Raw genomic sequence first — 27,468 nt, forward strand, 5'->3', positions numbered from 1 at the left:
TAGTCAATGTCACTCAAGGCATTTAAAAACTGTTATAAAAGTCAACCTCTTTTTCATCAATCAAGAAACTTGAATTTTAACGGACATCACTTACTCGGTAAGACAGTACACTGCTCCTGCACGAGTCATGTGTCAGATTAGTGACAATCATGTGAAATAGATGGCGCCACAGATGAAATTTTAATTTACATAATTTAAAAAATAATTTATAACTACTAACTAATTTGGAGCTGTATTGTTTCGTTTCTATTTATTATTTTTGTTAGCAAATGAACTGAACAATTTTATATCTGTTCTGGTACGTAGATACCTACATGATTGTTTATAACAATTATTCTGTATTGTACATATACGAAAACCAACGAAATAACAAGAATAAATAGTTCAAACGAGTTCATTTATATTTGACTGAACGATTTTGCAATGATGAACATTTTCTTAGGGTGTTTAAATTGTTTTAGATAACCATATTTTTGTTCGTTTTATATTTATTTTAAATATATTAACATTTTAATAGTAAATATCTTAGAACGCTTGACCAAAGAACAGAAAGTGTGTAACCACCGTAGCGTTTAGCGGTGATGGGAGATGGGTATTCAACTTCTACCCAGTTCACGACGTGCATGTTGAACTCCACGAGTCAGTCATCGCCAGTGTAGAAGGTGCGGTCATAGCTTATTAAATAGCCAGCGTTTTATGAGTCACAAAATCGAACTTATTCATTAACGAAACCAAAGAAAAACAATAAGAACGAATTTAAAATGTTGATGTGCCAAATGGTGGTGGTATGTTTCGTTTTTTGTGCTCTACTTGTGGGAAGTTGTGAGTATTTTGTCGTTATTTAATTTGTTTGTATTGAGAGAGAATACCTACACCTTTCCAAGGATGTATGTCACCTGCGTTTGTTGTTGTTCGTTGTCGGTAATTCAAACAATATGGCGCGCATACAATTTAAAGCTTACAATTTCAAAAAGATATACAAAATATAAACTACACACTGTTATTATACATATTGTTAGTTGTTTTATCCAGTGGCATACGCAAAGTTGTTCCATGTACGCCACTGGTTTTGTCGCAACAAAAAAATAGTATTTAATTCATACCTAAAATTTAATAATAGATAAATCCATTGTGTTATAAAATAGATTTAAAGAAAAAGTTGCAGAAAACTCTTTAAGAGTCAGTATATAAATAATCTCAATTATTAGTCTCGATCGGTATTTGCCTCATATGAAATAATTAATTAACGATTAAATTAAACGCTAAATGCTAAAATGTAGATGTTTTATAATTCTTATTTCTTATTCGTTTATAAACGTCTTCGTGGTACTACCATTCTGTTATATTTGCTCAGTTTTCGAATACTGGGATCTATAAATAGAAGTCCTACTCCCTTGTCCCTTGTTCCTTTCGTGGCAAAATGCCCTTCAATGTCTTTCAAGTGTATTCAATAGCCCTTCATTTCGCAATTTCGGTGCGATCGCTCTTAATCGATCTTATTTGCATTTAAATGCAAGTCAAAACCGCTAATGAATATATATTGAGAGGTAACTTAAGTCAGTCGCCTACCATCTGCCCCTGTACAAGCGATAAAGGTATAATGCGTATTTTAGTGTAATGTTAATGTTAAATTAAAATAATGTTGCCATTCTGATGTGTTTTTTTTAAAGTTTCCACGCCACCTTTGTAAAAGTTTAAATTTGTTACCTCAATAGAGTTTTTTTGATGACATTCTGTATATTTTATGGCATTTGAAAGTTGAAACTATTTTTTATTTCATAAAAACGTTCGACCATTCATCTACATTGTTTGAATCCATGCATATTGTTTGAATTACAAGTTTCTCATTTTCTATTTTGGTTTAAAAAAAACTTTTCATAGTGTACGGATATTCGACACTATGTTACTCATACAATAATGAACATGTCTTTTCGTGTAGACTTGTTTACCATAAGCAATTTTATGGAACAGTACCAACAACTCAATTTTTCCTCTAGCTGTTGCCCTGAACTGTTACCAATGTTCTGGGAGCGATCCCGAGAAGCCTTTCCAGTGCAATGAATGGCTCACGAGCGATATAGATATACAACCAGAACCTTGTGATAATGTCTACGGTGCCAAATATTGCGTAAAACATGTTGGCAGATTCGAAGGTACAGCAAAAACACCAAGGGGCCGCCTGATGTGTTCTAATAACAATAATAACCCTTCGATTATTTTATATTTATGTTGAATGGTCAATTTTCTCACGTTTCTATTTTTCTTTTAGTTTCAACATAAATATAAAATTGAAACTGCATATTACAATAACTATGACGATACTAACTTAGTCTTTAGTTGTCAGCAGTGATACTAATTTTGTTACTAATACTACTAATTTTTTGCTGCGTTGGGTTGGTTCTTGTAGCGACAGCCCTTCTGTGCTACCAGTGCTCCGCTTCTAACTCCATCGACTGTTCCGATGGGATGATACACATGGGTGGCATAGAACCTCAAAAATGCGACCACGTTTTTGAGGCTCAGTACTGTATAAAGTCTACTGGTTTGGATGGTATGGCGGATTCAGCAGATCGTTTTTTTTTTTTCACGTCACAGTAGATATTTCGAGTTTAGTTTGTAGTTTATTGTAGATGCACGTTCTATAGTTGAATCACACGGGCCAGAATAAAGAGGTACAAACTAAAAACATGGACTTCATAATTAATGTTTCGAGAATTATTCTCATTTATAAATGTTTTGCTACTGTTATTATTTCTTTTATGATAAGATATGACCTGAATTTGAATTTAAAAAAACTCAGATTTAACGTCCACTATCTTTAAGAAAAAATAACCATATTGTTTTTATGCTCTTGCAGCCCTTGAATTTCTGGTACTCTTTTCTAAATCACCTAAGATGTAAATGAAATGCAGGAAAACACACATAAACAAAAATATAATAAAATCGTTTGCTTATGACATTTCCAATACGCGGATTGGCAATGCGAGATTTGATGTTATTCGCACCAACGAGTAGATACAATTATTATCAGCTGTCACAGTTCAGTGAGTATATAGTCTGCCATTATCTGCAATCTATGCTTCGTCATTCAAAAACAGTAGCACACAAAACGGCACTTGATAACATGAATAAATATTTAACAATAACTGCATGGCTTTTAGAATATGCGAATATACTGTTGCACCAAGTGACTGAAATTATTTTGTACGGCACTCGAAAGTTTGAGAAAAAAATTAGTAATACATAATTAGAATATCCAATAAATTTCTAACAATAAGTAGACAGTTTAACTATATGGTATATATTTTGGACACTAGGTGCATCAATCCTTTATTATTTAATGTCACTCAATGCATGTAATCATTAATTTACTTTTAGAGATAGACAGATTGAAAAGAATAATTGTAGTCAAACTATAAGAGTTGATAAGATCTCAATCGAAGATATTTGTTTTATTCTAGAATGGGGCCTTCCAACTGTTAAAGTTTGTTTAAAAAAAATTACTCATCCTGTATAATGCAGCACACAAAAATAAGATATATCGTAAATGTTTGACTTTATGGAAATTGTAGGCATGCCTTTTTTATTATTAGATCTTGTCTGGTCATTATTTTTAATAGTTTTCTTTCAAAAATAAAAATGAAACGTTTACGATTCGTACAATATTGAACATTTTAAATGACAAAGCTGTACAGTATTGATTGTTTGAACAGTACAAGATAAATTCCTTATATCTTTCTTCGTCCTGGAAGCTTTCCCCCGCTTTTCGGCACATTTCGTGATATTAAAAAGTTGTATCGGTTTTAAGTTTTCAAAACGTAACGTAAAAAATTGTTCACTTGGTATAATTTTCTTCAGATGGTTTTGATAGTGGAGGTAGTGCTTCTTATGTTCTTTGAGTGTTCCAAAAAGAAGTGAAAGCTTCCAGAACGAAGAAAAGTGAGGAATTTTCGAAAAGCTTGCATGTGTCAAAATTTTAAAAAGTGTCGATCATCTCGAAAACGGTTAGATTTAAGTAGAGGGAAGCTTTAACATTTTTGACTTATTTTTAAATTATCTTGTCGATAATGCAATAATATACAGGGTGTTCCATTTAAAATAAGCAAAAATTTCAAAACTGAAATCGAAGTAATCTCTGAAATATTCAAATGGGCCGTCACCACAAGAGAACCTGTATAATAACCCTTACATACATACATCTGTGCACGCACAGGTCATTTAATATGAACCATATTGTACATTATCAAAGCAGTTGAGCATTATCAATTTTAAAATAGTTAATCGATTTCCTAATTGTAGGAGGGATTGGCGCCAAAAGGTTCTGCTCCTCTTTGGACCTCGGAAATTACTGCAACTACGTGCAACAGCCTGGCGACATACTGACGTACAGAACTTGCATCTTTACTTGTGCAGGGGACGGTTGTAATCCCTCCGCATCTATAAAACCTACCTACACTCTTCTGGCGCCCTTAGGACTTCTTATTTTCAGACTTGTGTATGAGCTACTCAGATAGAATATCCCGATAAACTTTGTTTTTTTTGTTAAATTGACAAGCAATCATGTGACTAGATGTGAATAATAGAGAATTGATATTTTGCGTCGAAACTCTATTCTTGTTGTTCTCTGAGTGTAATCAGTTTTAATGTGTACATAATTATCTTAAGTTAATTGTAGTTACAAGTTAATCGCGCTACATTTTATACATAAATAAATACAAATTAATTTGTCTTATTATGATCACTGACTATTTTTCCTATTTCCTTTAATACAAAAAAAGAAGAGAAAATGCAGAATCAAGTCGTTTATATTTAATTGGGTATTTCAAGAAAATCTTCACACTCGCGCTTATCGAATAAATTGATCGATGCGAAGCTTGAGATCAGAGGTAGACATGTACATGTTATTGTATAATGACGTGGATGTTCAGCCACCATTAGTTAAAATAGTATCTATTAAAAACTTCGACAATTTTAGTTTTCATTTATGTGATAATTTGAATTGGAATTTAAATATAAGATAAAACGGAATACATTGAAATAAACTGTATGGGCACAATAAATGTCTACTATAATGGCATTTTAATGGAAATTTAACTGCAGCTAACTCAAGTCTAATTATCTTTTTAAATAATGCCAAGCTTCATACAAAAAAACATTTTCCGTAGACGATTAGTAAAGACCTCTTAGGACAATTTTTGTTATGCTTTTTAATGTTCTCTTGAGAAAATTTAAAATGCACAAAGAACATTTCCTTATTATATGCATGTATTTTTAAAGAAAGTGATTAAAATGTAGTATAAATGCATTGCAACTTCTTTACAATGCAATAGTTGCTTCTGATAACTGTTATTTCCACAAAAATGGACAAATTCTTCGACCATCGGAAAATGTTATTCGTCAAACACAACAGTGCGAATATCCTAATCATTTTACTATGACGGATGGCTAAATATTTTGTTTTAGATTCTCTAAAATTGTTACTTGCGTTTATAAAATTGTCTACAAACAGATATGTGAAAATATTAAGTTACTTTTTACTAGTATTTCACACCAGCAGTTTCATTTGGCAGATCTATTTACTGAGTAAAATATGGGAGAACAGTTTGATAAGTCAGTATAGTCCTTGCCTTTTGATCTCTTTTACTGTAAGTATTTATTATTGTTGTTATTTTCGGCCAAAGAATCTCTGGTTAAGGGCTTGACCTACTGTTTTGTAATACCCTATATAATTTAACTTTTTCAGGGAATTTTTAACATTTCTATGTCCTTATCATTCGAAAAGGAGCTACGAAAATTTATGGACCTGGTAGAAAATAACTTCTATTCCTTAGATATGGCCGGAGAAGAAACTAGGCAGCGCATCGCGCGAGAGTCGAAACAAATTGAATATTTTCTTTGTATAAACTTTCTTTTAGTTTTAACGACCTGCATTACTGAGGTTCACAACGAGGGATTCAACCAGGAACATTTTTTGTTTACGACGTATTTCAAAGAGACTTTTCCTACGCAAGCCCATGTGTTGAATTATAGTTTTTATTTTTTATATTTAATTCTGTACATGTATCTGCTGAACGGGGCATACATCGTGGTATATCTGTCTAAGCAATCAATATTTCAGCTTTATATTCTACAGTATTGCATTTTCTATATGTTGGGACGAACTTCTAATGTTTGCGAGAAGTGTATACAGTTCAACGAAAATTACCAAAAGAAAGTTTTTAAAAGGCTTAAGTTTTGTATAAAATATCAAGAATTGCTAATGCGGTAAGTAAACAGTAAATATCCCGTTTAAAAAATAAAGAGCAATACCACAAATACAAACAGAAGATTATTAGACCAGGTGGATGTGAGAGGGGGAAACTAGCATATTTTTTCTGGAATACCTTCAGTACAACTAACGTAATAAAAGTGTAGATCTTTAGATCTGGGCGAGGTCCGGAACATTTTCAAAATTGCAGAAATGTTTACAAAATTAAAAAAATAATACCTGTTTTATCTGGGTTTTTTACTTACATCTTGGAACCTATGCATTTTGGAAGAATCCAGTGGCTTCGTTTTTTCGAGTTCATTATAGCCATCTTTCTCTATCGCACGGATTTCTATGACTTTCTTTATCGCTCTCACGTAACGGCTGATAAACCATGGGGACTTTCCGACCCTGTATTTCCACAGATCCGCCCTGGTCTATATACGCATTATCTTCTGTGCTAATTTCGTGACTTTTAAGTTACTGTCCACATTATGCACACACAAACTGTAAGCAACAAAACTTGTACCATATGCGGTAAAAATTGTTTAATTTTTATGTCTCGTATCAGCTTTATTTTTGTTTATTTATGAAACACCTTAAAGACGAAGTCATTGATTGTATAGTCTTTTCGAAGTCAGTTGAACATGTGTAAAAACGCCTAGCAATAAAATTTGATGAGTTTCATAGGGGTCCCTAAAACAGTTTTTAATAACTGAGATTTATGACCCAGTCGCCCAGTGCAGCTATGTTTGTGCGGCGTTTACCTGCGCGCGCATTCTCCAACTGGTCCCATACATTTCTACCACATCCACGTATAGTTTGACCAAACTTGTATATGGGTATGGGTAAATAAATATGAAAACAAGTGTTTCAAATATTTCAATGTCGAGTTGCTGTGTAGCGACCGAACCTGGTACACAGTGCCTAGCTCTTTGATCTTCAATTGTGATCGGAAAGACTATAACAAACATTAATAAATTATAATCTTTCTAAGGCTACCGCATGAAAAGTACTCATTTTTTAGCAATGGAAGAGTGATCATTAAAATCAGTAACAAATTTTTGGGAGTTTCTGTTATATTATTATATATTTTATGGGTTAGTGCATTAGCAAACATCATCTGGGTAAGTTGGTTTAGCTATTATACATTACTGATTTTTGAAAATATGACCTATTTAAAAAATTATGTCATTTACTCAGCTGACTAAAATGTATTCTTGATATAGTAATCTAAAATGAATAACCAATTGGTCAGTTGTAGCAAATGTGGATATACAGGTTCGGAAAGTACCCATGGTACATCGGGCGTTACGTGAGAGCGATAAAGTAAGTCATAGAAATCCGTGCGATAGACAAGGATGAAGAAGTTTCATAATCTGAATAGTCACTCCCACTTCTAACTCGAAACGGGCGGTGATTATTCATATTATGAAACGTCTTCACTGTAGCCATCCTTGTCTATCGCACGGATTTCTTTACTTTACTTCGCTCTCATGTATAGACCATGCGGATTTTTCAGCCCTGTATGTACCTCTATATAAGCGTATTTTTTTCTAGAGTCCTGTTACAAATTACCCATATTTCATTTGTCTGGCAATCACCCTTGCTGTTACAGGTGGAATGGCTGCAGAAATTGGAGACAATGTTTCAGAGGAGGTATGAGCAGAAAGATTCGAGGATTCAATTAAATAACAACATTGGGTTTTTGCTACATGTAAAAAAATGAACTGGAGAAGGTTCAGTCCAGGGTTATTTTTATGCAAATAGTTTCGTCTAAACAAAATATCACACTGAGAAAAGCAGACAAATAAAAGTTACACATCACTATATGTATATCGCGCACATAAATGTATTATTTTTTTTAAACAAATTTATTTTGTCAAAAATATGTTAAAACAAAACGTCATTCTCAGTTCTGAAAACGAAAACGTAGATTTCTAGATAGTTAGCAGTGACAAGATATAACACATTTCATAGATTATAACTCACCCACACTTGTGCCGAACTCCAACTATAACAAAATTGATCGAATGGATCATTTATGGTACTTATATTTTTTTAATTGTAGACTACAAACCTTCATTACGCGTTTACAAATTTGCCGTGGTATACATGGAACCAGAAAAATAAGAAAATGTTCCTGTTCATTTTAATACACGTTGGCAAAGGTATACATGTGGGGCCGCTAAAAATGTTCATCGTGAACAGGACTTTAATGATACGTGTAAGTAATAGATTATATATATGTATATCGGCTTTGGCTTTAGTTACATACTTAGAGCAGAGCATATACTACATGGAAGAAGCAAGAAGCACAGTAGTGTAGACGAGTGACAAAGAGAGAGAGAGAGAGAGATAGTTTGGGTACTATCTTTCTTTTCCGCGCAGGCACGTGATTGGCTAACGCATCTCCCTCGTGATATTCAAATAAAATTAAGAGAGAGAGTACCAAACTATCGCCCTTTCTTTCTACACTTTTTAACACGCGGTGCTTGCTCTAAAATTACGTGAGTACATATGGCATTTTCTACGTTCATGCCATAACTTGAGCAAGTTATGACAATCAGTATGAGCCTTAGATCATTTTAGATAAAACCTTCGAGCATATACTACTGGAGACAGCCTTCCAACGGTTGGGCGGTTACAAAGCGAAACTGCTATATCTCTCCCGCCGAACGTGATTGGCTCACGACTAATCCCACGTGACAGGAACAGCCAATCACATTCGGTGAGACAGAGATAGCATGCCATGCCATCTTCATAGTAGTTATCTCTCTCTTCGCCTTGACAAAGTGCCCAGCCGTTTTGAGGCTACGTCTAGTCTAGTAATATGCTCGAAGGATCAAACAGTCGTGCAAGGGACCAGTTTTAAGGATAAGATCAAGAATTGTATTTAAACATTTCATATTTCTTGTGAAATTTACATACCCATTTTTTAGCGTATTAATTTCTTGTAAACAGCTGTTTTTGTTTCAGTGGGTTAAGTTTCTATGGTCCATATCTAGTTTGATTGGCAAAATAAGAGATACGTAAATAACAAATTGGATGCGTGCAATTAAAAACTGCAACTTGTTTCCACAATGTTATTTGAACACACTAACACCGTAAGCAAAAAATTAAAAGTTTTACATCTTAAAATTATAGGGTATCTCACTTTTTAAGTAGGTTGATGCAGTTTATTGAGTAAAATGTATGCATAAATATTAAATTATTCTTCACTGAAGCGTAAATTTAGCGTTAAAGTATTTGTATTAGTTACGTACATACACCTAATAAAAACACAATATTTTCATTAAAACTATATAATTAATTATTCGTTGTTTTATTTATTATTTCTCCTTACCTTACAAGCCTTAAAAAAATTAGGAACATCCCACTTCTGATTGTGATTCCTAAAATCCCACTTCTGATTGTGATACTACTTACCAGAGCACTGTACGTTTTCAATACAAGTAAAGAAGAATCACCCTACGAAAATATGGAACTATTCACCCCGCCGAACGTGAATCCGCTGTCAGAATTGATGGTTCCCTTTCTAACCTCAAAAAAACGGGTCAACTAAGGTCAGATATCACGAATTTTCAAAAATATAATATATTCCCTCCAAATTTGGGATCAGGGGGTTTTCGGAGTCGCTGATCACGGATCCGAGGTCAATTTTGCAAAATTCAAGATGGTGGATCAAAGATAGCAGATCAAAGTTTCAAATAAATAACAGATTCGCGCCAAATTTAGTATTAGTGGGTTTTCGGAGTCGCTGATCCCGAATTCGAGGTCAATTTTGCAAAATCCAAGATGGCGGCCTACCAAATTTGCAAAAAATAAAACATTCGCGCCAAATTTGATACAAGGGGATTTTCGGGGTCACTGATCACGAATCCGAGATCACACTTACAAAATTCGTTTCTAAAAATTTCATCGCCATTATTCTATGGCTAGAAATTGGCCTCAATGATTTGGGATCGAGGGGGATTATCCCTCTTTATCCTGCCTCATCTCGTGTAGGCCTGGACATCCTTCGTAGGTGGGCCCCATCCGTCGTCTACCCCGACCGCAAATGCGGCCGGTGTAGGCGCTTTGTGGGACCTCCTTTTGTCCTGGCTGGGCCCCGCCGGCTAGGGCCCTTTCTTCTGGCGCTCTTCTTGCTTCGCCGGCTCGTCTGTGTAAACCCCGGGGGTAGTGTCATGTTTATGTGTGGTATGGTTGGGTAGGGTAGTGCGGCTATGCAGCCTGGGATGCGCTTTGCTAAGGTGGCCCTTAGGCTAGCGCGGGAGGGGAGGGGTAAGCAGGGTATGGGGGGTGTCTATGTGTGTGTGTGTGTGTCGTTGTCTTCGTTCCTTGATCCTGGCTGTCTCTGAAACAGAAAAGGTTAGCGGGCAGGGGGGGGGGGGTAAAAATTTCATCAATTACCGATGTACTTCATTACCAAAGACTACGCAGAAAACCCGTGAATAGATCTTTTACAGAAAAAAGAACAAGACATAGCCGAAAAAAAGAAGGTTAAAACATGATTGGGTACTTAGGTTATAAAGTTAAAAAAAATATTACAAATTGAATTTCGCAATTCTGACCTCGAATCCGTGATCAGCGACCCCAAAAACCCCTGTATCCCAGATTTGGCACGAATCTGTTATTTTTTGAAAATTCGTGATATATGATCTTAATTGATCCGTTTTTTTTGAGGTTAGAAAGACTCAACTCTGACCGCGAATTCATGTTAGGCGGGATTTCAACCGTATAAGTGAACATTTGAATATAGAAATTTTTTTTTTTGTACTTTTCCTAGCACTTTTTCGACAATTTTTGCTATTTTTTACCTGTTTTATGAGGTTAGGAAATTCCTGTGATGAAAAATACTACGTATAACGTATGTCGTATGAAAAGTAGATAACTTTTTTTTGTGTGGCTTTGTTATTTTAAGTTATTTTTGTCTCAACATAAAATTGGTCTGTATCTGCTTTAATGGTCTAATTGTAAGAGATACATGAAAAACAAATTGGATGACCCATTCCAAAAGGCTATTTCGTACAATGTTACAAACATCCCACTTCTGATTGTGATTTAGGTACTCCAATTAAAACAACGTTGTATTTGGTTTTTTCTTTTATTTTTCCTGCCTGATTAAAATACATGATACAAGGATTCATATAAAAAGCATAGTTCAAGGAAAGGTCCCAAGCAAGCCGATTTTCAAAATTAATTTTCTCATATCTGTAAAGCTGTATAAAAAAACTATTATCGTCTAATTAACGTACAGCATAACATAATGCGTATAGTTGCAGTAAACTGAATGACATAACTTGAGTAGAAATTATGATCTGGATATGAGAAAATTAATTAGCAAAATCTTTACATCTAAAGCAAATTTTTTCTGTTTGGTATTTGATAAATGTAAGATATGTAAAGAAAGTTCTACACTTCGTCAATATATTGTAAATGTAAATATACAACAATACAAAAATAGACAATCCTAATATTATCATAAGTAATACTGTTGTGCAATTTTCTATAACCTATATAAAAGTTGCACTAAAATTACAAATACACCACTGACCGTCTCTTTCATTAATCAAAATTTATTTTAACCACTCCTAAATCTGAATTAATGTGTATATTATCATATTATATTTAAATCCTTGAGTATAGAGAACGAATAGGAGAGTTCTTCCTAATGCACATCATTGCACACAATTTTAGGGAGCTTAGGCCACAGATATCTCGGAGGCATCACGGCAGATGATGTTGGATTTAACTTTCATTAGACGGAACAACTCCTGTGTTCTATATACTTGGATTAAAATTGTCACCTATTTGATTTAATTAACAATAGGCAGCAAAAGTTTTAGCTCCCAATGAAAAACACTTTTAAAGTAATGGTTCAACTTCTCCCTCTACGCGATATACGAGGCATATCCGCAAAGTAAGAGACTATGATGTTCTGTGATTTTTGTTTTTGAAATAATTGGCAACACTGCATTCAAGGTGTTGGGATCATAGCTCGCGCTCATTTGTCTGTCAGTTGAGAACTGTTGTTGTAGTGGCGTGTTAAAATGAGTGCCGCTATTTCGAATTCATCCCTCGGCTCACAATGTGCATTGAGGTTGAGGGCGACTTCATCGAAAATAGTGCGTGATGTACCTTTCTGAATATGTAAATTTTTCATAAATACATCGCCGTTTTGATTTTAAAAAAATTGAGTACTCTTACTTTGTGGATATGCCGCTTATATAAGCATACACTCGATGGTTTTGCTGTAATGCCAAGTAGTATCTATTTCTGCTAAAATAACACAGCCGCATCGCACACAAAAAAAATTGTCTACTTTTCATGCGACATGTTATCTGTAGTATTTTTGCTTCCCGATCACGAATCCGGTGTCAGAATTGAGCTATCACATCACAGGAATTTCCTAACCTCAAAAAACGGGTCAAAAATAGCAAAAATTCACGAAAAAGTGCTAGGAAAAACACATTTTTTTTTGTCTATATTCAAATGTTCATTTGACCGGGGTTAAGACCCCGCCGAACGTGAATCCGAGGTCAGAATTGATGGTTCTTTTTCTAACCTCAAAAAAACGGGCCAATTAAGGTCAGATATCACGAATTTTCAAAAAATAACATTCGCGCCAAATTTGGTATATGGGGGGTTTTCGGCGTGCTGATCACGGATTCGAAATCAATTATGCAAAATTCAAGATGGCGGATTCAAGATGGCCGACTAAATTTTCAAAAAAAACAGATTCGCTCCAAATTTGGTATACGGGGGTTTTCGGGGTCGCTGATTACGTATTCGAGGTCAAAATTGCGAAATTCATTTTGTTAAAATTTATAACCTGAGTACCCAATCATATTTTAACCTTCTTTCTTTAATCTATATCTTGTTATTTTTTCTGTAAAAGATCTTTTCACGGGTATTCTGCGTAATGCGTAAACTCAGGAAATAAAGTACATAGGTAATTGATTAAATTTTTAAAAACGAATTTTGTAAATCTGACCTCGAATTCGTGATCAGCGACCCCGAAAACTGCCTTATACCAAATTTGGCGCGAATGTTATTTTTTGAAAATTTGGTCGGCCATCTTGGATCCGCCATGTTGAATTTTGCAAAATTGACCTCGGATCCGTGATCAGCGACCCCGGAAAGCCCCGCATACCCAATTTGATTGATCTTAATTGACCCGTTTTTTTGAGGTTAGAAAAAGAACCATCAATTCTAATCGTAGATTCACGTTCGGTGGGGGTAATAACCATATAAATGAACATTTGAATACAGAAAACATTTTTTTTTTATTTTTCCTAGCACTTTTTCGTGAATCTTTGTATTTTTGATCTGTTTTTTGAGGTTAGGAAATTCCTGTGATGTGTGCTCAATTCTGACACCGGATTCGTGATCAGGAGGCAAAAATACTACGGATAACATAAGTCGCATGAAAAGTACAGACTTTTTTTTGTGTGGCTGTGTATTCGAAGTTATTCACTATCGACCAGATACATTGGACTATTAAATACGCGTAAATGATGTCTTATTAAATTATTTAGTATTTTAATATTACTCCGTCCCAGCGTAAATTGGAAAAAGCTACAATACATTTATTAATTTGAAAGAAGTAGCTCGAAAAATATTTTTAAATTTCTGCATCGGTAGCGGCCCGTATCAACGCGTCGAATACACCAACGACAGCAACCGTTGCAAACGTTCAAACGCTCACTAGTTGATTCCTTTTTTTTATTAGAAATTAAAAATAAGTAGAAGGGTTAAAATGCATTTTGGTCAGAGAAACAGACCGCAAAATAGTGATGTTTCACGATTCCCTTATAAGAAACCAGGAAATAAAAAAATAAAACTCTTCACACAAGATATTTTTGATTTGCAATTTGCCTTATGTACAATTCATTAATTGTCGCTAATTTCACCGTTAAAGATTTAATTGTTAAAAGAACTTAAGCTATGAAGAGAAATATTTTGATTTAGCGAACAGGTAATGTTTCGATAGAGATATATATATACAAGAGAACTGTTACCAAGTCACAATTCTCGACTAACCGAAATAATGTGATTCACAAATTAAAATACTGCACTTATGGTATCAATTGCACATTGAACTTCAACTAAGATGCAAGTCATTTAACTTCGCTTACGCCAAAGCCCTAAATATTTTGATTAGCAAGTACAAGTCTCGCCTCTAGGGCTTCTAGGAATGTCACCTCCCCATTTTTGGGGTCTTAAAATTGCTTTGCTTAAATGTTTATGGGAATGGGCCGTTTCATATTTCACTTCCACAGACAAATATTGTCAATTCTTACATAAGTTGTATTTTACAAAACTTCATTCTTTCTACACATTCTCCCGCAATTAGACCTCTAAAAAATTGCCATCTCATACAGCAACTTGCTTTTTAATATAATTAGTATTCATTTAATGGGAAAACGAATATATAATTTTGAACTTAACGATCCGGCTCGAAGGTCTGCTTTCCATTCACCACGTACATTTGTTGGTCCTTCGAACCGGATCGTTAATTTCAAAACAATCATTTTCCAATTAAACGAATACTAAACAATTATATTTTAAGTAATTATGAGCAACAGAAATTCGCTTTAACATTTTTGTGCGCACTTGGCATATTAAGTTTGATTTACGCCTAAGCTAATTTTTTCGTTGCTTAAGCTAGATTGCGTTTTCAGATGCCTTAGATGCTTGCGAAAATTTATTTGAATGATTCCATGCTTAAGGTATTTAGATAATGTTAAATATACCTAACCCCAAAAAAAAAAAAACACCAATATAAAGTTAACGAAAAAAAATAAAGGTAATTAAATCTAAACTGTATTATCACATTCGAATAAAAATCTTCAAAAACACGTTTCGTGTAAAAAAATATTTGGTAACATTACATAAACTTAATAATAAAGATGTAATACTAAACTTAATAAATAAAATCGTAAAATATATATAATAATATATATAAAAATTAATATACAAGTAAAAATCTAAGAAAAAAAAAAGGGGGAAAAGTTATACCTTATCGCTAACTATCCTCCCTTGTAGGTTTCTAACTTGCTCTTCTAGCTCTCTGACGCGCTGCTCACTGTTGTGCAGCTGCTTCTTTAATTTTCTGATCTCTTCTGATTGCGAGTGATACGCTCGCCGCAACTGAAAAAAAAAAAAAAATTTAAAAAAATAAATTACGTTTTTTATATCACTAACTCATACTTTCACTTAAAATGCAGATATGTCATATGCGATCTATCGCGACTAAATTTCTCGGAATACCAAATTTGGCGTGAATGTTATTTTTTGAAAATTTGGTCGGCCATCTTGGATCCGCCATCTTCAATTTTACAAAATTGACTTCGGATCCGTGATCAGTGACCCCGAAAACTCCCGTATACAAAATTTGGCACGAATCTGTTATTTTTTTTAAATTCGTGATATCTGACCTTAATTGACCTTTTTTTGAGGTTAGACAAAAAAACACCATTCTGACCGCGGATTCACGTTCAACGGGGTCTTAACCATATAAATGGACATTTGAATATAGAAAAAATAATGTTGTATTTTTCCTAGTACTTTTTCGTGAATTTTTGCTATTTTTAACCTGTTTTTTGAGGTTAGGAAATTCCTGTGATGTGATAGCTCAATTCTGACACCTGATTCGTGATGAGGAGGCAAAAATACTACGGATAACATTTGTCGCATGAAAAGTAGACAATTTTTTTTTGTGGCTGTGATTAATGACTAGCATTTGGAGAGAACAAGTTACTTACATCATTTTCCGTCAAAATGTTGTCCCCGATGCTGTTGATTTCCTTGATCAAAGGAATATCCTTATTGTTAACCCCGTGACTGAACCTCTGTTGCAGCTGTTGGAACTTCGTCGTTTGATTGTTCGTGGTTTTCTGACTCTTTTCTGTGATCATATCCTTGGGCCTGTAGTCCGGAATCGTTTCGGAGGACAAAAACGCGAACTTCCTCTTGTTATTGTCCACGGAGGCAGGTTCTTGTACCTTCAAATGGCGTTGCTTGATGGACGTTATGTTAAGAGCGGTATTCTCGTCTACAAGAAGAATACACCTTAGTATTACCCCCTAGTCTTGATTATCAATATACAATATATAGATATATTATAAAACTTTGATTGATGACATAAGGAGCATCAGCTTCTTGCACCTGCGGAAATTACGCGAACAGAATATGACAGACTACAAGTGTCAAGACTATTTAAACGTGGTTGCTAGCTAAAACGAAATTTGAAGGCAAAAACAATCACGTGGATTGCCAAAATTACGTCAATACAGTCGTACAATTCATCTTGTAACAGAAATTATTATATGAAGATAAATACCGTCCAGTGACGTCACTAGACGATGACGCGTCGGTCGTGGGGCTTGATACTATAAGAAGCAATGATCTTACCCATTTTAAGAGACATAAGTAAAGGCATGGCGTTGACCCCCTTGATCCATTCCTGAGCGGAAAGGGCTGGTCTCGCAGAGGCAGTGTCGGGATACAAGTCTTCGTGGAATTGGTCGGACCGACGGGGTACGATCATGCTTATGGGCTCGCACAGCCCCTTGGTCGCGTGGAGCTTGTAGAAACGGAACACCTCGCAGTGGGCGGTGTTTAAAGCACGTTTTGGCATGAAACCCAGTCCCCTCTGTGGGTTTCCCGAGAGGAACTCGTTGAGGAAATGGATGTAGGGCGTTTCGTCCGTTATCTCGTAATACCTGATGTTCCCGTCGCCTTTCCCAGCCAAGAAGACGATGTTGGTGTCGGGGTCGTAGAACGGGAAGACGATGCCCGATGAACTGTCGATGGTGTTGATGAAGAGGGGCTGGGAGAGATCGTTTTTGTCCCAGATCGCGTATTGTCGGTCGGAATGTCGGGAGAAGCCTGTGGTCAATATGCGGCCGGTAGATCCTAGGAAAACCGCCTTGCTGGCTTTGGACCCAGCATGGCACATGCCTTCCTGGGAATCAAAACAAAGATTATACGTTTTTTGACAGTGACTTTGCTTAAGGTTAAACCCTCAGACCACAAATTTAGATCGACACTATAAAATGAAAGCAGATTGAAAAATATGAGACCAGTATTTTTTCTTTTTCCAAAGTCAACATTAAATGTAGTAGTTTTTAGAATATTTTAGTCTATTTCAATCCTTCCTCAAAAATATACGTATTTTTTCAGAAATTAACATGTTTTTTAAGGCACTCTAATTACTTTTTAAAGTCAAAAAATAGTCGAGATTATTAAACTGCGTTTAAACTCTCGTCTACGCCGTTACTGGGCCGTACGTGCGCGCTTATCACTCTTGTCAGTTATTAGTTTCTTAAACCAAATATATAAAACTAACGGAGTGGTAGAATATGACCCCCATTTAAAGTCACGCCCTGTACATCAATGCTATTGAGTATTGAGCGATAAGATGTTTGTTTCTTATTTTTTAATGCTTACCGATTTTATTATACCGCTTCGCGGTTCGATGACTCGCAACTTCTTGTCTTTGCAAGTTGTCGCGATCAGACTGCCATCTCTGTTGAGCGACATGGAATGGATGGCGTCTTTATGGCAATCTATGACGTTTACCGCTTCCCCTTTTTCGATGTCCCAAACGATGACCTAAATAGTGAACACGAAATGAAGAAAAAGATATAAAAACAAACAAAAAGCTCAATAAAAACTTATTTAAATGAAGAAAAAATTGTTATTTATCCAAAATCCACGTAAGTCCGATACAATCGACGCCCTTGGAGAAATGTCTTGGACATTTTTCTGTCAAAACAATGGAAATCGTTCATTATCTCGAGCATGCAAATTATGTCATATAATAAAAATACCCAGTTCGGCAGCAGTAATGGCCTATTTCTTTCATACATTGTGAATAAACGTGGTACATTTATAAACATGGAATTATGAATTGAAATATTACAGTTTCAAATGGCAATTAGACAAAGCATATAAGGCATTTAGTGGATATAAGCTGTTTTTAAAAAGAAAATACATATTCCTCGTTGATATCTGCTATAATTTAGAGATAACCTGCATCAATTAGGTAGTTAGCATTATAATCCTCGCTATTAAAAAATTATTACTACATAAAAGCATAAACAGCCAATAAAAGTACATTTCGAAAAAGTAACAAGTTAAATAAACATTTAATTGACGCGGCAGCAATTTGCAATAAAAACATACTGCGCCCGTGAAGAATCGGAAAAAGTAAAGCGACACCGAAGCGAAAGTGAAAACTCGAGAAAGCCGAAGTTGTATTAATATAATTAATGACCATTAGCGGGCAGCCGTTGATTCCGATAGAAATCGGAAACGGCCAAATCGAGAGCGCAAAAAAACTCACCAGGTGGTCGAATCCGGCGCTGAACAAGATGTTCTCGGCCGTCGGATGCCACTCTATGTACGCCACGCGTCTCTTGTGGCCCTGGAGCTCCACCAGCCAATCCGTGAGATGGACGGACAGGCCTTCGTCGGGAATGTGCCATAATTTAATCTACGAAAGGAGAAGAATAACGATATTATATAAAAATAAATGTAAGCCGACCCTGTGCATCTTGTGCACATGCAGGCCAGAATTTGAAGCAAATATCACTTATTTTCAATAAGCAATATGTTCCTCTATTTTCAGGATTTCAAAGTGAAATCACCCTATATATCGGCTCGCGTTTCTGAACTTTTCTTGTTAATTTGCAACGTAAAATCCACCATTATCTGACCTAGCATTTGAGTTGTACCTTGTGTCATTTGGTTTTCAGAAATTATTATCAGTCTGAGTAAACAATTATTACCAAACAAAACAATGTTCTCCTTGGTATTAAAAGAAATCAGAGAAGTGCGACACATTTTAAAACAATATTTGTCCAAGATTACCCGGATAATTTTTAAAAACATAAGTTTCTGAGATTTTGACACGAAGATAACAAATCATTTCCTGTTTTTTTTTATTAGTGTTTGTTTTATCAACTTTTGAAGTGCAATGTACACTGAATTTAAGAAAAATCCAAAGAGAAATTGTATTATTCTAGGTTGCACTAGATAGAAAGCAAAAAATTTGTCAAGGAAAGAGCAAGTGCAAATAGAGACTATAAAAAAAATGTCGACAATATATAAGAGCTTTTCATCTTCTTTTTTTCAATATTTAACATTTTTGACGAAAGAAAACTGAATTTGCGAAAAAAATTCATATTCAATTAAAAAAAATGAATAAGAGATGCAAATTTTGTCCGTTAATTGATCTTTACCAATAACTGCATTATCAGTCATTCGAATCAATGAAAGAAGAACCTCAGCGGTTTGAACTGTTGAGGGTTTCTTTGGAATACTTTGAGGATAAAAAATCAAAAACATACTTAGTCTATTCATTATTAGTTATCAAAATTCAAAATTCTTAAATGCTCAATACCAAAAAGGTCATTTTCGCTTTCAATGACGATAACTCAGCGAGAAATCGTCGTACAAAGCTCCAGAACAGCTCAAATTGAACAGCCTGAATCAAGAAGTGACATTTGGAATTGCCAGAAACATTATTAAAGTCTATGACCCAAAAATGTTGAAAAATGTTTTCCGCTGGCTTTATTATCACTACATATTATAAAACAAAGTCCTCCGCCGCGTCTGTCTGTCTGTCTGTTCGCGATAAACTAAAAAACTACTGCACCGATTTTCATGGTGTTTTCACAAATGGATATAGAGTGGTTCTCGAGAAAGGTTTTAGTATATAATTTGTTAAGTTTTTGTATACATTAACGATATTTGTCGGAGGTGTCGGAAAAAAATAAGCCATCTGGAAGCTTTCAACGAAAACGCTGCCTAAACCCTTTTGAGATATAACAAAATAATGTATGGTGGAATTGTGTATCTTATATAGGTCTACAGAAAAGTCAGCGATGGCATATGTCTATCTCTTAAGTATAACATACTATATCCATTTTAATATTTTAAAAAATGGGCAATTATAAAGCGGTAATTGGAAAGCTATTTACACAAATACGTTATTAATCCTTATCATTTTAAATATGTTAGTTGGCTTGAGCATTTCATGAAGATAATTTTTTCCCTTTACACCATGCAAATTAAATGAATACCTTAGGAGATATAGCAAAATCAAAATAATGCGCAACGAAATTAATTTCGTGTCGCCGTGATTCGACCGGGCCGCGCGGGCGCCCCGTGACCCCGCGCCTCGCGTCCGAGCCGGGGGGGTCCGAAAGTTTATGTAGTGTATCAATGTATGGTGGAATTGTGTATCTTATATATGCCTACAGAAAAGTCCGCGATGGCATATGTCTATATGTTAAAGATAACATACTACCTATATCCATTTTAATACTTTAAAAAATTGGCAATTATAAAGCGGTAATGTAAAAGCTATTTACACAAATACGGTATTAATCCTTATCATTTTAAATAAGTTAGAGGCTTTAAGCATTTCATGCACATTATTTTACTCTTTTACACCATATAATTTAAATGAATATCTTAGGAGTAATCGCAAAAAAATTACGGACGCGAGAATAAAATTCAAGCGCCTCGCTTCGCTTGATGCGATCGCCGACCCTCCCCCCGCACCGTCTTGCCTACTGTTTAGCTAATAAGCCGAACGATAACGCGCGCGTGATCCTTTAATAAACTGACTTGGAGCGAATGGAGGTGACGACTGACGACTGTGTTTTCTTTCTGGGTGTTGTTGGAAAGTTATAATTGCGTTCGATATTTTAAGGTCACATTTTTGTTTTGTATTTGTTGTCTTTAGGTAGTCGGAACATACATAGATACTTGCAAACATACTTTTATTTCATTGAGTTTTAATAATTTGTTTGTTTTTTTCTTATTGTGAATCATTTAAAACTTCATAGTCGCATTTTTGTTTCGTGTTTGTTTTCTTTAGGTAGTTAGATACCTAACTACTTACTTATTAATTAAAATTGATAGTCCTGAACATAGGTACTTTAATTTAATTCGTTTTGTTTTCACATTGTTGGTAGTTACCTATATTGTTTTAAATTTAAAGGTTTTGCATTTTTAGTTTTGAGTTCGTTTGTTGTCTTTAGGTATATAGATATATCGTGAATTATTTTAAAATTAATATTAGGGTCGCATTAGATGAAAGATGATTGATTTTTTGTTTGTTACGATTTAACTCAAAAACTACTCAACCAATTTTACCGAAAGCTACATCTCCTCGGAGTAACATAGGCTATTTTATATTTGCCCGTGCGAAACCGGGACGGGTTGCTAGTGATTTCGTAAAAGTGATCAAATATAAAAAATTTTTGCTTATTTTTTTATTGTTCTCCGCCAAATTACAGCCTTTTGAAAAATCACCCAAAAATCAATGTCACGTTTTTACACTAGACCCTACTCTGTACTCACTGTGCAGTCATCGGAGCAAGACGCTATAATGTTGTCGTTGAAGGGGTTCCACTTGATGTCTAAAATCGGACCGGAATGCCCCGTCACCTTACTGGCGTTGAAGTCCAACCTTCCGGTCTGAAAACAAAATATTTATTTCTACAGTCGCCGAACGGAGCATTTTCTTCGGTAGCGCTTACACAATTTACGGGAATCACGATGAAGGCACCACCCCCGGCCACCTCGGTGACGATGGCCAGGAACTTGGGGTTGACCGCGCAGAACTGGGAGTCGTGCGCGTTCTTCGTTATGGGGATGTTGTCGTAGCATTTCTCTCTCTTGGCGGGTTCGCCGTAGACGTGGCGGAACTTCGAGCTCCGCACACCGCGGAACCATAGCTGAAATTGAGAATACGTTACAAAAAAACAACAACAAACAATGGAATAAAAAAAAACAGAAAAAAATGCTCAGATATACGATAAAAAATGGTAGAAAGGGTACATTTCTTCACAAGTACTTCATAAAGAAAGAGGAAAGGGAGGACTGTTGGCAGTCATCTCGTCCGGGTGAATTGGCGGGTAAATTTTCGAGGCTTCAGCGAAATTTCTATAAAAATAACATAAAATATCACTTTCGATAAGATTGTGGATAGTAAAAGTCCAAACTTTCACTAGCCAGTATTAAATTCTTGTTTTAGGTTATTAGAAAATTAAACATGAAGATCACTAAATTAATTTAAAAAATTTGGGAGCGGGATCATCACAGACTCAAAACAAAATCGTGGAGAGATTTACACAAAGCGGCTCAGTTCACTTTTATTTCCTCAATGATGGCAACATTACGCACTGACCATTATTCCTAAAAGACAAGTGACAGTATTATAAAATAAGTTCCCTTTCGGGGACACCGATATCAAAACTGTTACAGTTACTTTGGATACTTATTTACATATTTACCCACAAATAAAGAGGCTTTTAATTAACGAACTAACTTCGGTTTCTTGACTATCCCACATAGTTAAACAGCGTGTATCTATTTCTTAACGAACATGCAATGCCGCACGAACAATATCCCACTAGCGAAATTAAAACATCACTGATCGCTTAACATAGATAAAATTCCAGTGAGAACCATTGAAATTGGTGATGTCTCATCGGAGATTAGATAGCTACCGTCAGAGCTCTTAATAATTAATTAAAATTTTACGATTACGTTATTAATACATAAGTTATTAACATCGTGAGCAAGAAAATTTATTGACGATAATACTACAGTAACAGGGCAAATAAAAAAACTTTCCTAGCTGGATGGAGCCATTTGCGCTTGGCGTACTATTTCCTAGCTGATACAGGGTGGATTAGAAGTGAAACAAAATAAAAAATTTACCGTGTTTACTGAAGCATTCAAAGTTAGGGATTTTCATTCTATTAAATTGGTAATTCTGTGTTACGCTGCTAAGTTGGCAGCGCGAGCTTCGGCCTATAGTAGTGGCGATAATTCAAATTAAATTATTTTGTCAATTGTAAATTGCAAAGTCTCTTAAATCTTGGAGAATGTAAAGATACACCCGGTATAGTATCAGTAATTCATTATTAGATTATATTAATTCCCATTGCAAAATTGAAATGCGTATAATGAAAACTCTCATCCTCTATATTACGTTATATGTACAGAAACGAATTTGAAATTATCTTCAATCATATTATGTCGAAATTAAAGTGAAATTCGTTTATAATATGTGTTGTTAGTATCAATTTTTAATCAGAGTGACACACTATCCTATCGATTCTGCTAATGAGACACTATTTCAAAACAGTAGTTTTGATTATATTACAAAATATTATACTGAGGCTATTACGACTAAAGTATTGAACTATTTAAACGATAAAGTGGTGTGGTTTGTGGTCTAATTGACGGTGGTACAGTTAAATAATTCGGTATATGCGACCAAAACAAGTATTAATGATTCATTTTTTCTATTTAAGGTAAAATATAGGTTTTCCTTAATTCTCGACGAGATAAGCAACAATAAAATAAACACGTTTATCTAAAAAAAACAAATGATTAAGAGCGAAATGTCTGAATCCATTTCAAAAAGTAATTTTTTGGTTAAAATCGAATGCTTCATACTTAACATAAATGTATTAACTTTACAATAACCACATTTAATTCACCACTAATAACATTTTGTGGTTGCATAATTGTTATACAGGGTGTTAGGAGTTTAACTGCCTTAATTTTAACAGACGATAGAATACATTAAAATAAACAAATAAACCTTATATGACATGGGTCCTAAACTCAACCATTCTTGAGAAAAAAATTATCAAAATCTCCAATTTGATGAACAAAAGTTCGATTCATTAAGGAATATTGACATAACTGCGTGCATAGAATACCATAAAATACAACGTTTATCACTTTTTTGAACTTCTTTTTGCTTAATTCTGAAAAATACTTAACGTTGTAATAAAAAAATTCGATAAAATTCATATCGAGCAATGTGACAACAGCGCGGCGGTTAACACGAGTTACTAAACTGTCCAGCAATACGCAATTCAATTGGTATCTGGAATTGGATCGTGTCTGAGTGTTTTTTGCATACCACTATTTCCTTTTCTTGAGGCGTTTTCCAGCGAGTGCACGAAAATTGTATTCGAAGGTGTCGTGCTTGCATCGAAAATGGTGGTGGACATTTTGACATGTAATTTGTTTTGTACTTGTGCGTTTAAACTGAATTTTGCTTTTTGGTAAGTGCCTAAATTATTTTTAATACGTATGATTATTTAGATTATTTAGACATTTTATTTTATCTATTTAAAAACTGGAAAACAATTGCCTTGAAATTTACTAAATGTTTCACAATAATAGTTGTTTACTACATTTTTGCCGTAGGACAAGTCTGCCGCGTGCACACGTGCATCAGCGCTGTTGTCACGTTGTGATGAAACTCCCCAATACTAATACTCGCTGTATTTTGAAAACTGTTAACCTTACGCCCCTGTAATATACAACTTTTTTGTTCATTTATGATTACTCTATCCCATGCTGAAGTAATGGCAGTCAATCTTCTTACACCCCGTATTTACAATAGCCAACTTTGAATAAAAATTGAATTAATTTTAAAACCCTGTAAATTTTTAGCTTATAACCTAAAACAACAGTAGTAATAAAAATTACATTCTGTCATGTGATCAAGAACGAACTGTGACGTCATTTAGTGCGACAGGGAACACGACCCGTTCTTTGGCCGCATGCAATATTTATATGAAAAATCTGGGATAAGACAAATTAAACTTCTAATTGTTGCTATTTTTGTTTGATCACAAAATTAATTCACATTTTAATTTTTAATAGATTTTTAAATGTCAGCAAAGCCATGAATAAACAAAGCTTTCTCAACTTTCCACATGAAACAAACAGAAATATCCTTTTTAAAACGGAGTAAGGGGAATATAATGTATTGTAACAACGTACATGTATTTTTAAATGTGAAAATCCAAAGACTGCTGCAATTTTTCGCACTTCCAACCCTTGTAACTCGTAAAACACACACTGACCCTATTTTTAGACGGAAGTATTCACAAAATCAATACTTGGCAATACTCAAAGTAGTGGAACGCAACTACATAATCGATAAACAAATTAGGTTACTTTAAGCTTCATGTGACATCATCCTTATTTAAAAAAACTTTTAAACACGAGTTAACAAAATTATTAAAGTACTCTGATTAGTAGGAAGGCCATAAAAGTGGGTTAAGGGGGTTAGAATTACCTTTGACATGGTACGATCACGATTTAAAATCTAATCGGTGACCTCATAACTGCAGCGGGAAAAATGACGCTTTCGCCAAGTTTAATGTCGTCGCATCGTGACAAGTAATCGAAGGTTGTCGCACCGATGGCAAACAAACGTACATAAACAAGAATTAACGTTGCAGCGGGCGAGATCAAACACCGACTCGTAAAAATGTCGCGCCTTTCACTTTTTTTTTATCTTATCGAGTTATCACACGTACAGACACAACGCTGTTGGGTTACTTTACTCTCCACACGTAGAATTTTGTAGCGCGAATAAGGAGAAAATTATATTTTAAATTACGTTCCTACGCATACATCATACGAGATGAGTCAGCGGTCGTCAAATTTTTACTACTCTTGTACATAAATTTACGGCTTGGGGTCAAGCTCTTTTAAGCATGATCTACATTCGTACGAATTTTATGTAAAATACAGCGGAACAAAATTCATACTATTTTTCCAGTTGAATTTTAAAAAAATCGCTGAAACATTAGTAAACAGAAATTGTTACTTTTCTGCAATATTTTCTAGTTTTGTTTAACCACGATTACCAGAACTATGACATTACCGAAACAAACTCAAGAATTTAAAAACATAGATCTTTAGATACTTTACGACGTGTTTTATTAAAATGCGGTTTTAAACATAAAAAACGTGACAATCGTATGATAATTATGGAATCACGACGTATAGTCGCACTTCGGGAAGATTATTTATAAAAAAAAATAGAGAATATCGTCAACTAAATAGGAATATAGCTCGGAATATAGTATATCCAGACGAGACAGGGCAAAATGTTATGTTTACGAGTTAAATGTTTTTATGCGGTTCAAACTGATATCGTAACGACTATACCTACTCTTTATCAATCTATTTCTACTTACTTTAAAGCTTTTTTTTTCTAAAAAAACACATCGGTAGACACATAAAATTCACCAGAGTACTTTATCTATAACGTGAATCGTTTTAGTTCAAATTCATTCGTTGTTAAATTATTTTGAAAAATGATTGACCTTTTAAGCGAAAAACAGAGAATTGAATTTTAATTATTTATTAATTTAAGTGACTTATTTCCAGACCAGAGAATTAGTCGAGCTGCAATAAGTAAAGTATCAAAAAAGTTTGAACAAACCAGATTTACCTGAATCGGGAAGGCGAAGCACGGTAAGCGAAAATGACGATTAAAATGTGATGCTCGCCGTTACTGAAAATCCTCACTCAAAAATTAGATCTATCTCAGCCAACTTCAACTATAACTCTGAAGTCTCAAAAGTGTCATCCTTACAATGTTAACGTCTTACAAGAACTATGAGCAGCTGACACAGATAGAAGATTACAGTTTTGCGAGGAAATTTAGAAATTTATTTGAAAGACAACCCAACTTAAAAAATCACATAATTTTCACTGACGAAGCAAGTTTTTGCTTAAAGGGAACCGTGAACAGGCAAATTATTAGGTTTTGGAGCCCAGGAAATCCACATTGGATGCAAGAAAAACATACACAACTGCCGGAAAAAAATAAATGTGCTGGAATAGTAGGAAATCGCATACTGGGACCTTATTTCTTTGAGGTCAATTTGACAGGCGACATTTATTTGGATTTTTTGCGTTTTCAGCTGATTGAAGTAGCAATTGTAACTTATTTTGCAAGTACACATACAAGACCCACAGAACACGGAAGAAAGATCTACTCCTTTCCAATATGGTTGACTTGCTCAAGGCTGCAATTCTTTGTTCCCTTAAAATCCTTCTATAAAAAAGTGTATGGCCTTACTGATTTGTAAAATATCAAGACTAATACATTTGAAAATATGAAAATATAATATATTGATTTAATTTTACACAATAATAACAAAATAATAGGGGTGGAGAAGTTATTATGGATCACCCTGTACCAATAATGTTTATAAAAACAATTATAGCAGACAAAACGTGCCTGGCATAGTTGGGGCCAGGCCTTGGTATAACTAATTGTAATGTAGAAGTGATAAACACAATAATTAATTACAATATGTTCTCTTTGTCTTCTGATGAATAAGACGTGACGTCAAACTTGT

General features: G+C 34.7%; 2 protein-coding genes across 6 annotated transcripts in view; one reads left to right on the forward strand and one right to left on the reverse strand.

Annotated features, from left to right (window-relative positions):
- Nucleotides 1-571: 571 nt before the first annotated feature.
- LOC108917234 lies at nt 572-4,728 on the forward strand. Its single transcript, XM_023455652.1, has 3 exons — nt 572-822; nt 1,998-2,153; nt 4,300-4,728. Exons 1-3 carry the CDS (start codon nt 762-764, stop codon nt 4,512-4,514), a joined length of 432 nt encoding a protein of 143 aa, XP_023311420.1. The 5' UTR covers nt 572-761; the 3' UTR covers nt 4,515-4,728.
- Nucleotides 4,729-15,176: 10,448 nt separating this feature from the next.
- LOC108917243 (coronin-2B) overlaps nt 15,177-27,468 on the reverse strand; it is a 29,123-nt gene continuing 16,831 nt past the window's right edge. For 3 of the 5 annotated variants that reach the window (XM_018723744.2, XM_018723745.2, XM_023455655.1), the window contains 7 exons: nt 21,811-22,008; nt 21,632-21,748; nt 18,603-18,752; nt 17,705-17,869; nt 16,667-17,219; nt 16,018-16,307; nt 15,177-15,403 (listed from right to left, as the gene is read on the reverse strand). In XM_018723744.2, coding sequence (XP_018579260.1) covers nt 15,266-15,403; nt 16,018-16,307; nt 16,667-17,219; nt 17,705-17,869; nt 18,603-18,752; nt 21,632-21,748; nt 21,811-22,008 — 1,611 coding nt within the window. In that variant the 3' untranslated portion in view covers nt 15,177-15,265. Of the gene's footprint in view, nt 15,404-16,017; nt 16,308-16,666; nt 17,220-17,704; nt 17,870-18,602; nt 18,753-21,631; nt 21,749-21,810; nt 22,009-22,601; nt 22,663-25,385; nt 25,637-27,468 lie in introns of those variants that run through there. The other 2 variants (XM_018723747.2, XM_018723746.2) reach the window with 2 other exon arrangements.

Source organism: Anoplophora glabripennis, unplaced genomic scaffold, assembly GCF_000390285.2.
Source record: "Anoplophora glabripennis isolate ALB-LARVAE unplaced genomic scaffold, Agla_2.0 scaffold41, whole genome shotgun sequence".
Classification (NCBI taxonomy): Eukaryota; Metazoa; Arthropoda; class Insecta; order Coleoptera; family Cerambycidae; genus Anoplophora; species Anoplophora glabripennis.